At 40.0% G+C, this 17,522-nt stretch overlaps 1 protein-coding gene across 2 annotated transcripts in view; it reads right to left on the bottom strand.

Moving 5' to 3' along the window:
• The window catches only part of TPPP (tubulin polymerization promoting protein), a 114,910-nt gene that overhangs the window by 50,082 nt on the left and 47,306 nt on the right, over positions 1-17,522 (bottom strand). For both annotated transcript variants that reach the window (XM_076330699.1, XM_076330698.1), the window contains one exon: positions 13,888-14,202. In XM_076330699.1, coding sequence (XP_076186814.1) covers positions 13,888-14,198 — 311 coding nt within the window. In that variant the 5' untranslated portion in view covers positions 14,199-14,202. The remainder of the gene's footprint in view (positions 1-13,887; positions 14,203-17,522) is intronic.

The raw sequence follows: 17,522 nt of genomic DNA, 5'->3' as shown, positions 1-17,522 counted from the left end.
ACATCTGGGCAATGAAGCAAGTGCTGTCATGTGTCATGAGAGTCACAGCCTGGTGCCAAAGATCACCACTGCTCTGCAGCTGCTGGTGCCCATGATCACAAATGACACTATATGGTACAATGCTCTGCTGTATCAGCAGAGACGAGATGAAGAGGTCTACAGCACTAACTCCTTCTCACCAGATGATGGTGGCTTATCCTTTTCTTTAGAGTCTTGTACTTTTATGTCTGCTGAAGGAGCACTCCAGAAAGCTTTTTACTTTTTTAAGCATCCTATGAAGCCTGTGCTACAATCATGAAAATAGGGTAAGAGCGTAAGAGCAAAAGATTCCCCACCCTTTCAGGACTCTTCCTTCCAGAACAAAGTTGAGGCAAAGAAGAAGGAAGACAATTCAGTGCTGCTAAGGTCGTGTTCTTCATTTTCTGTCAGCACTCATCATCATCCTTTTTACAAAGCACGCTGTTTAAAACACCAAGCTAATGCCAAGAAAGCTGGAGCATTCACCTGGCACAATGCAACAGGCTGGACAACGAGGTCAGCGCAGCACCACGCAGTCGTAGCTGCACTGCTTCCGTTTCTGCAGCTAGCACAGTCGGTGGCAAGCTCTCGTTAGCTGTGCGCTGTCCGGCTTTGCACAGAACGTGGCACCATTCCCAAAAAGGATCTCCAGAACCAGTTACTGGGAAGTAAACGCAGCAAAAAAAGCTACTGGACTTCAGGAATATCATACATCTGATACAGACATGAAGGGCAGTGGTTTTTACAATGAACTCCTGTCTCCACTGAAACAACTTGCCTGAAGATATTTTCCACTGCTTGCCATCACTGACGATTCAGGTTTGATTTAAAGCTGTTCCACAGCTTAAGCAGGAAGTTACTGGCTTGATGCAAAACACCGCAGTAAGGTTTTCTGGGGCTTTTTGCCTGAATTACAACTGTCCAGATAGTACAGAAACATTACCTTCCTGCCTTAGGTATTGTGTCTTTTTAGTAACCAGTGGATCAAACAAAGTATTGGAGGCAACATTACCTAACAAAATGGCAGACTGCAAGCATTACTCCCACACACCCCTTTTTTTCCTTTCTTTTAAAACAATCATCCTTTCTCAACTCACATGCTAAATTAAATCAACGATATTAACAGTCTGATGGGAGAGCTGCAAAAACTGGTGCTGGCTATTCAGGATACAATGCTGCTCTTAAAAATAACCAGTAACTCAGTAACAGTACTTCTGTGTAGAAAAGCAGCAGTGGGCTGGGAGTGCTTTCACTGCCAAAACCCCTAGTGATGGGCAGTAGGTAAGGTGCTAATATTACTCCTCTACCAGAAGGGTATACATTTTAGCCATGGCCTTCCTGGCTATACTCTAACTCTGTCAACGGTAATCATCCTTCCTCAATTCCTCACTGAAACTGAATGGCTTTCTGTATTTGCTCCTTCAACCATAAAACTTCAGTATCTAAAAGCATTTCTTCCCAGAAAAGGTTGCCATAGAGATTTGCCTATGTAATTAAAATGTTCTGGGAGCCTTCAGAATCAGCACTGACGTTAGCAATCTCAGCAAGGTTTTTAAAATTATCTATTTGCTGGTAACATCCAGAACCTCTGTGAAGAATGAGAACCTAAAACTGACTATGAAATGGGAAAAAAATTCTCAAAGGGAAAGTTTCCTTGTTTGGGGATTATACCAGCACTCCATACCAAAATATTTTGGGGGTTTTTTTAAATTCATGGGAATACATGCATGTGCATTAAAACACCTGCAGGAAGTCAGGAACAGAGATCAAGCTTCAAAGAAAAATTTGGATTTCATTCATGTTTCTTCAGTTTAGCGCGCACACACACAAAAGCAAACGATAAGCAGCTCCACTTCAATAAAGCCAGAAAGTAGTAACACCATTTTAATTAATCAGGGTCATGACTTTCAAAGGCGTGGTTTCCAGTAACACCGCTTGGGTGTTTTAACACTGCAAGTCCCAACTCTATATATAGCACCTAAAACTTCTCACCAACTAGTAGACCGGCTAGAGCTAGACCAAAACACATCAAGAAGGTGCCCTGTATGTGACATCACTTCCAGGAACAATTTCAAATTAGTAAGTTAAACCTGCCTGGCCCAGATCTAATTCCACCAAGATGAGACCACATAGTGCCCAGCCTTAAGGGGCAGATCAGGTGTGGCACACTTAGCATTTACAAGTGACCCTTTCTTTTCCTCCTCTGTAATATTAGCCCCAGACTCCAGCTCTCAAGCATTTCAAGACTCCAAGCAACTACAAATCATGGGATCTAGTAGCCTGATTAACACAGCTTCCCACAAAGTTGGAAACAATGTGCCAACGCTTCTCTGAGGAAGAGTTTTACATTCCTATTGGTGGTGAAGACGAACAGACTAGGGAAAATAGTACAGACGCACTTTCTTTTTTTTTTTTAAGCTGGGGTGTTGGTGAATCCTTCTTCAACTTAATGTTACAATGACACTTGTTCCGATTCAGTTGTAAAATAGTCCTCTTAAACTATGATAATGGGAAGAACACAAGAACTGGGGTCTCCCAAGTCAGGCCTTTGGTTTAAAAAAAAAAAAAAAAAAAAGTCGTCGAAGGAAGATGAAAAACTGCATCAAATGCAGCATGCTTCCATTTACCAGCATCACATCCTAAGCGGACCACATCTTAATTCTTTTAGTGGCTTTATACACATAGGCAGATTAAATATAGCTTAATTACAACATTTACAGTATATTAATCTTCTTTACGAGATGGATGATTTCTAGCTCATGTCCTTATTTTAGGAGTCAAACAACGTACATACATGCACACACGCTTTGTTCCTATAAAATTTCCACTCTAACTTCAGAACAGCACGTTAATTTCTATTGTCTATACAGGAACATAAAGAAACTCCTCCCCCCACCCCCCGCCACAGTCATCGTATACCATAGCCAGCCCCCTGACCATCTTGGTGGCCCTGCACTGGGCTTGTTCCAGCGTATCAATCTCCTTCTTGCACAGGGGAGCCCCAGGCTGGGCACAGCACTCCAGATACAGTCTCACAAGCGCCAAACAGAAGGGAAGGATCACTTCCCCAGACCTGCTTGCGGTTGTGGCTTGTGGCTACACATTTACTCGTGCAGCCCAGGACGCAGCTAGCAATGAGGTCAATCAGGCATGACTTGCCCTTGGCAAATCCACGCTGGCTGCTCCAAATCACCTTCTCCTTTGTGCGTTGAGAAAGGGCTTCCAAGAGGATTTCCTTCACAACCGCCACGGGGACTGAGGTTATGCTGACTGGCCTGTAGTTACCTGGATCCTCCTTCTTGCCCTTCTTGAGGATATGCGTGACGTTTGCCTTTTTCCACACACTGGGAACCTCCCCCAGCTGCCATGGCCTTTTGAAGATGATAGGGAGCAGCTTTGCAGTGACATTGCCCAGCTCCTTCAGCACCCTTGGATGCATCCTACCTGGTCCCATGGACTCGTGTATGTCTAACTGGCTCAAGTGATTCTTAACGCTGTCTTCCTTTACTGTGGGTACTGCTTCACGCCCACAGACTCTGCTAGCAGGCTCAAGGACCTGGGAACCCTGAGGGCAAGCCCTACCCGTTGAAAAGGGAGGCAAAAAAAGGCACTTAGCATCTCTGCCTTTTCCATGTCCCTTGTCACTAGGTCCCCTGCCACACCGAGCAGTCGGCCCTCACTTTTGCTACCAGTGTACTTACAGAAACCTCTCATGTTGTCCTTCACCTCCCTCGCTAGTCTCAACTCCAGCTGAACTTTGGCTTTCCTCACTCTGTTCCTTCACGCACGGGCTATATTCCTCCCACGTAGCCTCTCCCTGCTGCCACCTCCTGTGTACTTCCTTTTCGTGGTTGAGCTCAGTCAGAAGCTCCACGTTCATCCATGCTGGCCTGTTGCCATGCTTGCTCGACTTCCTGCACATGGGAATGGACCGTTGTTGTGCTCTGAGGAAGCTGTCCTGAAGATCAACCAGCTCTCCTGGGCCCCTCTGCCCTCCAGGGCAGTTTCCTGTGGGAAACTGAACAGGCCAAGATCTGCCCTTCTGAAGTCCGGGGTTGTAATTCTGCTGTTCATCTGCTGCTCACTCCTCTCAGGATCTTAAACTTGACAGACACCTGGTTGCTGCAGCCAAGGCTGTCTCAGCTCTTACATCTTCACCCAGTTCTTCTTTTTGATTGTGACTAACAGATGCAGAGTATCTCCTCGAATCACTGATCACCCACATTAACAGGTTTTTAAAATTCATTTCAGAAATCTTATGGATCGCCTACTTCCAGTCATTTTAGCTTGGTTAATGTCACCCATGAGTACCAATGCCTGGGATTGTGAGGTTTTTTCCAACTGCCTAAAGGCGGCTTTATCTATCTCCTCTTCTTGATCAGTACGTCTGTAGTAGATGCCTACTACATCATCATCATCATCTGTGCTGGTCTGTGCTCTGCTCCTTATCTGCAAGTTCTCTACTCGCTTGTCACCGGCCCCAAGGCAAAGCCAGATGCAGTCAAGCTAAGCCTTTACATAGATCACAATCCCCCTTCCTCATTTTCTCCACGCTATTTCCTGAAAAGCCTCTATCCATCCATTGCAACACTCCAGTCAGGAGTGCTGTCCCGCCACACCTCCATAATCCCAGTGAGGTCATAGCTCTGCAACTAATTTGTCCTGCTTGTTCCCCATGCCACGTGCTTTTGTGTACAGGCATTTGAGATGGGCCCCAAGGCCTGCTGCATTTACAGAAGGGCGAGAGCCTCCCTTGTCAAGCTTGTCACCTAGACACATCTTGCTCCGCCCCTTATGACCTTTCCTCTTCAGGTTATGATAACCTTCCATACCCAGTTTAACAGTCTCCTCAGTAGACTAGCAAGCCTAGTTTGCAAAGACACTCTTGCTCCACTTCATTAGATTTATTCCATCCCTGCTCAGTAGCCCTCATTCCTCTGGTCACCGAAGCCAAAGCCCTGTCTGCAACACAAGCCATACAGCTAGGCATAGTCCACTTCTACCCAAGCTTTCCTCCTCCCTGTAAGGATTGGGAAGGCAAGACCAGAGCTCCATGCCCTTCACTCTCAGCCCCACACTTCTGTAGTCTCTCTTGATAAGCTCCAGGTTACCTCTGGAGCAGTACTGTTGGTACCCACAAGGAAGAGGAAGAAGAGGTCCGTGCTAGAAGGCTGGACAGATCTTGGCAGTGCATCTGCAACAATCCCAGATTCTGGCACCTACCAAACAACAAAACTCCCCAGACATCAGGTGGGGTCAGAAGATACATGCCTCGATCGTCCACAGGAGGAATCACCGGTAACTGTCTGTGACTGGTACCCATTGCTCCTCACACGCGGTACAGCACTGTTGCCAGGGTATGGTGACACCCATTATGGGACAGGGAAGCATAACAGCACATGAGATATTCTGGATGGCAAAAGCCGTGATCCCTCCGTGGTCAGGAATGCCCCCTGTGACTGTTCACTCAACTGTTGCTCAGATTTTGGCTAACACACAGCTCATGCTAAGGCCTGAGGCGTGCTGGGGGCAGCACCATTAGGTCAAAGCACGGGCAACATGTAGGCAGGACACAATGGACAGGAAGAGAGAAAGATCATTATGCAGCCATTATCACCTGCAGCTTGCTGTCTCTTGCAGCCAGAATTCTTGCATACTGATTGTCTGGCAGCCTCTTCAGAATCCACTAACTTATGGAAATTGTATAGACCAAACCCCCAGACTGAGAGGTATAAATACATCAGCTTATCCAAAAGGTTTTTGAAGCTGATCCAACAGCAGACAGACTGCTAAGGCTTTCGTGCTTCCCGGTGCGATACAAGGGACGCTCGCACCATGATGGAAGAGGAAAGGGGGAACACCCTCACCGTGGGCTAGAGTACCGTGACACCCCCTCCGTCGTTATTCTTCTTCTGAGGAGTGAGTGACTCATGTACTTTTAAAAGTCAGAGTCCAGATTATCATTATTCTATTGCTCTCCGATTATTAAGAATTTGACCTGACCTGCAGAGGGTCCAGGTGACTGAAAAGTATAGGCAACTGCAATTTTAGGTAATAGGAAAGCTATCCTCATTGCTAGGAATTCTGTGTAACGATAAGCTACGCTGACTACTAAAATCTTTCTATAATAATAAAGCTCTAATTATAACTACAGACCTCTGGCCGGTTGTCATTCTACCAAGGATCCTTAAAAATAACCTGCCTGTCCCCATAGCGTCAGGTAGCGTTGGGTGACGCTATCACTCATTTTTTTCCCTTTCGGGTGGACACTAAGTTCAGGCTCAGCTGACTCTGATGGGTCTTGTTGACCCTCACCAGTGCCCAGAGTAGGCTGCCTCATCCTTTACATCTTAATCATCTTCTACTTCAATCCAATGAAAACGAGAGACAAAGTCTACATTGATGTTTAACAGTCTAGAAAATACTTGCTTGTTAATGAATAAAATGAGGTAATTTTCTAACTGACACAGATTTCACATAGCTGCTTTTATAAATGAAAGACAGGCAATTTTAAGTGATGGTGCAATATGATGAAATTAGGCTGACTTGGGGGGAAAAAAAAAAGGGGGGGGGGCAAGAAACCCTCTAAAAACCCACAAGACAGGATCTCATACTAGAGCCCTACTTCTACTCTAAACCAGTAGAAGTCCTTGTAGTCCACAAACGGCATATGCCACAAAGTGTAGCAAATACCAAGCAAGCTGCTATATAGTACTGTGTGTGATACCATGCAGCATTCCGTATCAGCTGGGAAATGAATCACCCACCACTGTATCTATAGGTTTTCATGTGATGTCTACTCATACAAAAAGTTGTTTTTACAATCATAATCAGCATACATCATTGGGGTACAGAACTTATCCATTTTACATGCACAAAACAAGCCTGCATAACAGCAAGCGAATCTAAATCCATCTTTCTTCTCATAAGTGATCACGAATCTAAATCCATCTTTCTTCTCATAAGTGATCACTGTTACTTTTAGAATTTATGCCTTGGCAGAAGGGGGAGAAAAGTTGCTTTGTTTTTTTTTTTTTTAAATAAAAAACCTTTCAAGGAAAAAGTGCAAAAGGCAACATTACATTTGGCTTCTTGGACAAGAAAGGAAATTGGACCTTAATTTCAATTAAAATAAAGTATAGATGATGTGGTAAAGACGACTTTCTGTTGTCATTTACCTACATTTCTATCTATAACTGCACTACTTCACAATTTGCCTGGGAGAGATTTACTAGCACAGATTATGCGCTGCATGCCATTCTATATCCACTTAAAACGTATTTCCTGATGCAGACATATTAAAGTACACAAGTTAACTGCTATGCCTGCTTCATACATAAAGTAGGATTACACAAATCAGATTCTATGTCATTATTAAAAGAATCTCTCCAGTAGGGAAGTAAAACACAACTTACAACTACTATGTGCTTCATTATATATAAAGACAACTTCATACCTATTTACATATTTAAAAAATTTAAGAGAGGCTTCAGTAAAATCTCTGTTAAACACAAATTACTTCAGAGAAACCTCATGGAGAGATATTTGTTTTGAATGAGTGCAGGTGTCAAAGTACTACTCCTTTCAAATATATTAAGAAAGCGAGAAGTATCATAATTGTTCCATACAAAGAAAAGACAACAATTATATTATAGTTGACAAATGGGGAAAGCATGCACTTATTCTTGCCAAGAGTTATCTTGCCAGCTGCTTAGAGCAAACATTATCCATTTTAATTCTTCCACAGTCTTGCAGCCATGGTGAACTACTGCTGAATTAAGACCCAGCTGGTCTCAGGTGGAAGCACTCCTGTAGAGACCTGACTGATCCAGACTGTGGGAACTAGGCTAAACAGCTGACTGTGCAAGATATACTAAGGATAGAGTATGGGTGGGACTACTCAAAAGTCAGGGCACAATAAAGTGTGTTGTGAAGATTCTCCATGGGAACAAAACCTTCCTTTCCCAAAAAGATGGAGGAGAGTTTTCTGGCCTTTAGAACACATGGCTTCCTCAGCAACAAGAAAACATGTCAAAGCAACATAAGAAACTATTAATGGAATTTGAGAGGACAATTATGCTTTCACTTGATCTTTTACCGAAAATATTTTAGAGGGGGGGGAGTAAGGTATATTTACAAAGCTTCTGTAGATTAACCAGTCTTCAATAACAATCCAGTATAGAACCACAAAAATTTGTTTAAAGTTTAACACATAGTAACATCAAAACAAACAAATGTTTCCATGGAGACAACTACCTAAATAAATGCTCACAATGGATCCAAGGCATGACGTCACCCAGGCCTGCCTGCAACCATAGCAACATGCCAGTGTAAACAGAAATATTTTTATTTTTCTATCTAATAATGTCATATAATTAGCAGTTTTATGGCAGTGCTTAAACCATATTCTTGCAGTGCTGAGTGGTAACACTTCTAAAATAAGAGCAGAGGTATTTATATCAGGGCTATTACTATTACCATATTAACTACATACAACAAGTGGAGTATGTGTATGGCATAGCTAACATATCAAATTTCCCAGAGCAGTTGTTGACCCCAATAAACAAAGAAATTTAAGTTCCTAAGGCAACATGCCAGAATGCTGGTCAGAGATCAGTAACATCTATTCTTCTTGGGTATTCTGCTTTCCTTGATACAAAAACCCTGAAGTTCTTAGACTGTTGTGTCTCACTGTCTTGCTGGATTAAGAAGAATGCAGCCACATGTTGCTTTTCATTCCAAATGCAGAACACTTCTGTGCCCCTCTCCTGTGTCACCAGTGAGCTTGCTTTCTCCAAGGCAACAAGATTCACTAAACCCATATTTGCACTCCACAAGCACAAGACACACAGCCTACAAACTTTTGCAATTCTGGAAGAGTAACATAAAAGAAACAGTCAGTTAATGAGGAAAATTTCCAAGAAGGCAAGCAATTGTTTCAGCTACTAAAAAGATACCCATGGAATTCCCATTCTCATGAAAACCATTCATTTTCAAATGCTATTGCATGTCTGCAAGTTGTATGTCTCTAAATTCAGTAGACCCAGATTGCATTATCACTCTTAATTTGCAAAATGTAAAAGAAAGATGTCTATATAAGGTTCAGATAGTACATGAAAAATGAATGCTTGGAATGATCTAATACTACTAAGATATTTATACTAAACCCCTACATTTTAGCAGAAGCCTGAGCTACAGGGAAATTGGAGTTATTATCATTACAAAAATGGTGAAATACTATTTTTGGTCCTGTCATGAAAATTTCACATACAAGTAATTTATGAAAACTCTCCTTCTCATAGAATATGATTGTGACTTATCCTGCAAGTATTGCAGTGAATTTAGGGACCAGTTAAAAAAAATGCTTCCTACAAAGTATTTTCAGGCGGCTTTTTTTTTTTTTTTAACAATGATATGAGCAGGTTTTTCAGAGAAGGGGTTGCTTAATTTTTGCCATTTAAAGAGAAAAAGCTATCCTGCTACCAATTAGCAAAAGAGATTTTTACATAACTTCAAGCAAGCAGCTAGCTTTGAAATGAAAATTTACCCTGCAACCATACTGTTACTGTTGTATGCAGTCTAACGAACATATGAAGAAAAGAGTCCATCATCTCAAGTTCTGACTGTGAAATTATAAAATACAGTAAGGAAAGCTTACTACATAATTGCATTTACAGTTATGTACACTTTTGTTGGTTTTGCTGCATTTTTAATAGTTTTCATCCCATAAGATATTGTAAAATTTTGTAATTCATTCTTCACAAAAATGTTCACACAGTGCAACATGCATAGAAAGATAACAATATCGTATGAGAAGTCTTTATTTTATGTTTTTATAACCTAAAAAAAAAATATTACTTTTCTACTTATAAGAACGGCAGTCTATCCCAGCTGTATTAATGCAATCCAAATATTTGGCATAAATGTAGGTGGTTTTCCTCTGCTCTCTAGGGATGCAACTTATAAATATTCATACACGTGGCTACTCTCACAAGTGGGCTTTGGCTTTTCATTTCAAGTAATTCCATTTCAAGTAATTCCATTACAAAATTCATTGCTGCTTAATTTCTTGTATTTTCTGAGCTGACAATAGAAAGTTTTTAAAATAGAAAAGCAAAAAAAAAAAAGGCAGAAAAAGACATCTATTAAATCAATTTTTAAATACACAACAACTTATATTACAACCCACCAAATTGGAAGGATTTGAGAGACACTTAAGAACGTACAAATTACTGTTAGACACAAACACTTGGGGGGTGGGGAAGTGGAAGATCAACCAATTTACATCTTTTCTTACCAAACAATGCAACTCTAGCAATTTTTCTTTCATGTCTACTACTGTGTATTCTTTGCATTAGACCATTCCTTCTTCTTATCCTAAAGTACATACAAATGTTGTGCTTACATGAAGGCCTTTAGTGGACCTTTTATGCAAGATAAATAGACAAATTACACTTCAGTCTGACCTGACATCCTCATGCAGAAGAAAAACAGCATTCTACACTTATTTTCTTATCTGTAACAAAGGTTCATCAGAATTTCCTCAACCTTCATAACAACATAAACTTAACCTTAAATGAACTAATCTCTGACAGACAGACATGTAGTCCCAGCTTTGAAGAAGTATCATGGACTATTCAAAATTTTCGGAAGTTTTGTTCACCTGGTTTGGTGGAGGTGGGGAGGTGGGTGTTGAGTCTACAAAAACGTTCATTAATTCTCAGGATTGAACTGATAAAATCTCTCCTGCAGCAGAGAAAGTTGCCAATCAGAGAATAAAACGCTATCTTTCAGTAGCTCTTAGGTAAACATATCTGTTACTAATTTCCCTGTTACTTTACCCTGACTATCAGTAACACGTAGTTCCTACCTATTTTGCCAGTATCTGTAGCAGAACAATAAATGAATCCTGGGAAAGTTAGCAAGATGACAAACACGGGCTTTAAACATAGACACAGTAATTCATAAATCCAAAGAACAATTCTACTAGATTAATTATTTTCTAATGTTTGAACAACGTGCCATTGTCATAAACTATAAGTATATCTGGCTAGAAAACAAACCCTGCTAAACACAGTGGCTTCCCAGTAATAGACCCAACAGAAAACCTGTTTGGAAATTCTACCACAATACTAGATGGCAACTGTAGTTGGGTACGACAAACATCTTATCTTTGGGTGTGTTCCCTGGCCAGACTACAACTGCCAAGATCCACCAGTCCCATCTCACTGAACCACTATGGTTGACCATAAGAATCCTAGGCCAAAGTCCATCTTGTGAGATGCAGTCTAGCTGAAGAACCTAAGAACAACAGTGAAGTACAGAGCCTTCTGATACCCATAAACATAACTCTTATTGAGGCATGGAAGCAGTACTCTGCACTTTCTGGGAAGTTGGAGATTTTTTTTTTCGTGTTTAATGTTTTTCATTCAACACAGATGGGGAAAAACTTGGGTTGTCGAAAAATCTTAGTGCTCTGCTGGCAAAAAGCTGCTTGTAAAATGGAAATGAATAAGAGTTTATTTTGTGAGTATGCCTGCTTTGATATATCACCAAATCTATCATTATCCTTTAGGTTAGGGTTAAACGTGAAGCAAAAGAGAAAGCAAGGAAAAGCAGTTGTCTGAACATGCTTGAGAAACCCTGTATACTCAGCCTATGCATAAGCCTCCTAAGTTACAGCATATTGCTAACACTTGAGTAACTACAGCCATTAAATCTTCCCTTGTTAAAACTTAAAATACTATATGTGAAATAAATGTGATCTAGACTAAAAAGAATTGCTGACATATGCTCTCAAGAATAAAAATATAAAAAAAAATCCAACACTTAAGAAAATGCGGAAGTATATATATACTGAAAGCATGCACATGAAAAAACAGACCTCCCTAATAAAGATAGCAAATCTCAGCTATCGTAAGTTTCCCCATGTGCCATTTAAGCAATATTAATTTTAAAATAATATAATTTTAAAAGAGAAGAATATATAAAATACATGTTACATGTACATGTACAGGTGAGGAATGAGCAAGTAATTAATAAACAATTAAGATAAAAATGCTTTTGCATTTGATGCAGTTATCTTCTAAACTATTAAATACTAGATAGAGGAAAAGATGGCTTGCTTCTTCCAAGAGAAACAACACTTCACAGCAGTCATGGGAGAAAGGTCTGAGAAACTGCTGAACAGGCACCTCCTCGTACAGAGACAAGAACCCCTGAGCTGAGCTGAGACTGCTGAACAACTGCAAGGGGATATGCTGACACTCCCCTTGAGCCTCATGTCCCCGCCACATCACAACTCATTCCTGCAGAACAGGACTGGGTTCCTTCTACCCCAGCAAGCACCAAAACTGATACTTCTTTGTATCTGCTAATGTTGCACAATTGTTTATGCCCTATCATGGGGTTGTCCTATCGCTAACTTGCCCAGATACTGACATGAGAAAGTAGTGCTAAGATTTATTATTTCCTGTGATAATAGATACAGAGAAATTTAAGTTGATGAAAGTCAAAGAAAATTTGAAAATAAATGCCAGCATTGTCTATCATAGATCAAGAAAGAAACAAACAACCCTACAGCCTAAACATCCATTTCAAATAAGCTAGTTCACTGATAGTATACCTAACTCCAGCAACACAACTTCCAAAAAATACAAGTAGGGACTCAAAGAGAAAGTGGACTGATAGAAGAACAAGAGGGTTGGAGTGTGCATATATAGTGTTTTCAATTGCCTAGATAAGATCCCTGAGGAGAAAAGAAACAAAGAAAGAAATCAAATAAGTAATGTCATTCTAACTGTGCATGTTAAACTGGACAATCTTTCAAGATCAAGGGCCTTTTCTTCTCTGCCTTTCTATGCTTTGATGCACTTCAAAGGGTCAGTGCTTGTAGCAAGTTTTCCCAACCACCCTTGTAAGCAACTCAGTTTGCATGTCCTCCCCAGCATTACACCACAGTAGTTGAGAGCACAAGCCAAATAAATGTTCCTACAAGCTACAAGTACAGTTAAGGGACCTTCCCTTAAAGCATGTCCCTCAACACAATGAGGTGTGAGACAATTTAAACAGTTACTGTGGTAATAAAAAGCAGAAAAGACAAGGCTATCAGATCAGATACCAGGGGGAGGGGGAAGGTGAAAATGATCCAATTCTACACATAAAGCGAGAACAAAAAAATTACTTGGGGCTTCATACAGAATATGCCGGAACAGTTGAATGCCTTCCCTTGGATTTGATGAGTTTCTGGATCAAGCCCGCCTAGGTTTTCAATCTGGGGAGAAAGCTTCACTAAAGCTCCAGTCTGCTCACAATAATAAGCTAGGACCACTGAGATAATCCTAATTAATTAATCACAGCCATGGGTCTGCATCACAAATTCATCATCAGTCTGGCGGGGCCCTACACTTTAAACTTGCATAGGTGTTGTGCTGGACATCACGCCTGTTGTTAGAATAATAGCTTTTAGTACATATCCCACCTTAGCCTCAGTCCTCTGAGGCTGAGTTTTGGCAAGATGTAAAACTACATCCTGACTTCATTCAGATATCCTTCAGGAAACATTCACATCATTTAATGCAGTCAAAAAACCATATGTTTCTTGGAATAGCCTGCATTTGTCCTGATCACATCATACCTCTGTACAGTATAACACCTGTGACACTGAAGTCAGTTTAAGATAGCAGGACAGAAGCTGAAACCTGTATCTTCAGAAAAAGCAACACAGTTTCATAAAGGAACAAGAAAGAGATCGATTTTGACAAAGACATACAGTGCCTCACAACATCTGTAAGCAACAGAAGATAAATTTAGATGATATCTACAAAACATGTTGGGGAGACAAGGAAATGATGGCAGAAAGGAACTTACTTGATTTTACTGAAGACAATGTCAACATCTGTGATTGTCACATTCTTCCCATCTATCACATGACAGTCCTTACACAGCTTTGACCAGTTCTTCCCATGCATTTCTTTTCCTGTGGCTCTTGTATCACCATGGATGGCAAATTTTCTAAAGGCTTCTTCCAGAGCACTTATTTCTCCTGCCATAGCTCCCTCATGGGAACTGTTTGAATCATAGGATAATCGTTTTGCTGCTCGGTCCTTTGCTGGATCTGAAGGAGACTTTGGAGGAGTCTTATTCACAGGTTTGGTTGACTTCACTTTATTGTCAGCCATTGTGCTACAAAGAAGAGGAGGGTAAACTCATTACATTAATTCACACGTTTACTTTCTGTTAAACTCCAGGCTACAGTCCACGTCACAACGTATGAAGAATAAATGGTCTATAAAGTTAGCAAGAACTCATTGCCCTCCACCACCAAACAACAGTCTATACATAGAACTATGTAACTCTCGGTATATCTAAAAAAAATTCTAGCATATTAAAAAAAAAAGTCAGGGAAAGAACATTCCAAAATAGGGCACAAACATAATTTCACCATCATTACATCAGCCAACAAGAGAACACTTACTGTTTTGTTTTGTTTTTTAAATGGCAATCACCACAGTCACTCTACTGATTTGAATAAAAGTATGCCCTTTACATTGTAGGCATTACTACCTACTTTTATTTCTGAAGGAAGAATGAACAGCCCTTTATTTTCTGGACTGTGGCTTTTTAATTATTTTTTATTGCAAATTGAAAGATTTTGAAAGTGCAGTAAAAATATTAATGTTATAACCCTTATGTTATATAATGTAAGGCCTAACAAGTAAGGAAGCCCCCGAAATGCTTAGACAAGTCTCTCTTGTTAACAAAACCATTCTTTTCCCAAGTTTATGCCAAATAAACTGTAGCTGTGGAATTCATTTGGAACGAACATATCCATGATGCAGGAGCACTGAGAAGGGATGTCATTACTGCAGAGAACAACTTTGAGATTACCCTATGTTCATGTAAGATAGGTTTGCCTTTTATAAGAAACCTTAAACTGAGGTTTTGTATAAAACCTATATATAACACTAAAGTTATTTCCAGGTGTCTTCATAAAGAAAAAATCCCTAACGTGCCAGAAGCATGCCACAGAAGCCTTTGCCTTCTGCCCATCCACTCTTAGCTGGGCAGAAGAGGCACTGAAAAGCCTAGGGATAGGGTGCACTGTGTGCCTGTCGCAACAGCTACATGCACACTGTTGCCCAGACTCACATCTGTGATGGTGCTACAAATTTTAACCCGTAAAGAGGTGCTTCAGGTACCAGAAGTTTTGCAAATACTAGGTAAGGGCCGGAAAGCCCACCATACTTACCTCGTCCATTCTTCTAGTTGCAGCTGTACATGGTATGTGACTAACATATGCAAAGATTGGTATGTATTTCTAGTTAAGGTTTTATTTTTGCATCAGATAGAAAGTTCTTTTGGCTTATATACTGTACTTCAATACAAACTCCTCAGCAATGGAAACAATTCTAAAAATCTACCTCTTCTGATACTGCTTAACCTCCGTCACTTGAACAACAAAGGCATACCCTTTCCTGCACGCTGCAACAGAACTAACCATAGCTACCTGCTATGCAGCAGTTACTGTTAAGCTTCATGATTAGAAACAACCTTTTAATAAAAACTATACTAAAGGACCTTTGTCCTTTACTCTTGAGCAAATGCAGCATGGCCAAAGCACAACTGTCTATTTTGAAAACATTTCAAGTAAATGTTTAAAAACCTTGTTATATCTTAAGCCTGGTGATCCTTCTGTTTTGTTTACACTGTCAGCACAAGTTTTGGCCAACAAACAAAAATGCTAAATTAAAATTAATATGATAGGAATTTACTAATGGTAGCCTGAGAGTTATATGTGCACCTATGATATAAAAAGAAAAGCACAGAGGGGGGAAAAAAGAGTTTGAAAATTTAAAGTTCATTAAAAAGTTAAAAATGTAACCAATTCCCATTTCTATTTCCTTTGTGCTCTGCCTGCTCTCCAAAGAACAGAAATTTTACCTCAATAAACTTTTCTGAAAGTCTCCCAACACTGAAACTCCAAAACAATAAGTACCCATAGTAAATTGTAAGCTACTGCAAGTATTACAGACACATACATTTGTACCAAAATAGTGTCTAGATCAGTCTAAACTGTCTGATTCATCAGGCCACACACACTCTTTTGCTACCAAAAGAGTGGTGAGAGAATATAAGAAGAAAACAAAAACACTGCTAACACAATCTGTGCAAAAGAGTATTACATTAAAAATCAGATCATAAAGATCTACAATCTACCTCCATCTTCAATGAAGCTTGACTTCCAAAAGCAGAAGTCTCTTCCAAGCTTGCACCAATTCAAATCCACTGAAGCTGGAAACTAGAACCAGAAATTTTCCAAGCTAACACTAACTGGCTGGAGAAAGAAAGAATGAAAGAACAAATGAAAGAAACTACATATCAGCAAAAAGCAAAGTCTGTATTTTAATGCCTATACAGGATATTAAAAACCAAAGTTACCTCTGTAAGCAAGTAACAGCACAAAAGGCAGCACAGATCTGCTATAGTAAAGTATGTAGAGCTCGTATCATTTTGCAGTTTTATCTTGTGCCAAATAAATCTTCCAAGAGATTTTTGGGGATAGCCCCCTCTTGCTCTTAGCAATTCTTTCAAGAAGCTATACTTAGCGTATATATCCTTGAAAGATACAACAGTTGCACAGTTCACAAACTATAAGCAAGAAAACATCTGTGCCACTCCATCTCACCTGAAATTAAAAAAAATAACCACATGCCTACATTTTTAAGTATCTCCTGAACAAAATCTTTCTTTAGCCAGTGCCAGTGCCTTGCTGGCCAACTTTGCCTAATCCCATGTCACCCACAACCATAACTCAACTTTGCACAGCACAGCAGAAATATGTTTTAAAAAGCAACTAGTGATTTTCAAATCATGAGCTGAAACCCACACTTGAAAGGCTTCTGATTTTCTGAATCGTGATTTTTAAAATGACTACATTATTTCTTGTCTGCACTACTGTCTTATACTGTCTTCCAATACGATAGCTGTATCTATTGAAAATATTTTTTACTTACTTTCAGTTGCTAATAAATTAAACATTTATAAACTTAGTATAGGAAAAATGCATAAAGGAACATATTTGGCCTTGAGATAGTTCACTTCTAGACTTAAGTTCTCTCAGACATCAATAAATGAACGTTGTATTGGGGGGTTTTGAGTAGTTCTGGGCTGGGGGAAACAGGACACGCTCTATAGAAAAGGCTTCAGTTTTGAATGGTGAAATCTGGTATGCAAAGCAGACTCATTGCAAAGAAATCCCCACCATCTAAAGCAGGTCAAAGATAGACTAAAACTAGGGTTCTGCTGTGGTTGCCAAAAATTGTCATGGATACTCCTTTTCTTGTTGAACCATAATTACAGCTTGCTTGTTAAAATCCCACATAACAACATGAAATTTATTATAAAAAGAAGCTACCTGGTTTATGAAAATACTGACCTAGCCTCAACTTAAAATATGGTTTCTTAACACTACAAACACCACTCTGAAGAAAAATATATTCATT

Source organism: Aptenodytes patagonicus, chromosome 2 (assembly GCF_965638725.1).
Source record: "Aptenodytes patagonicus chromosome 2, bAptPat1.pri.cur, whole genome shotgun sequence".
In the NCBI taxonomy this organism is placed as follows: Eukaryota; Metazoa; Chordata; class Aves; order Sphenisciformes; family Spheniscidae; genus Aptenodytes; species Aptenodytes patagonicus.
This window is presented reverse-complemented; position numbering and strand designations above follow the sequence as displayed.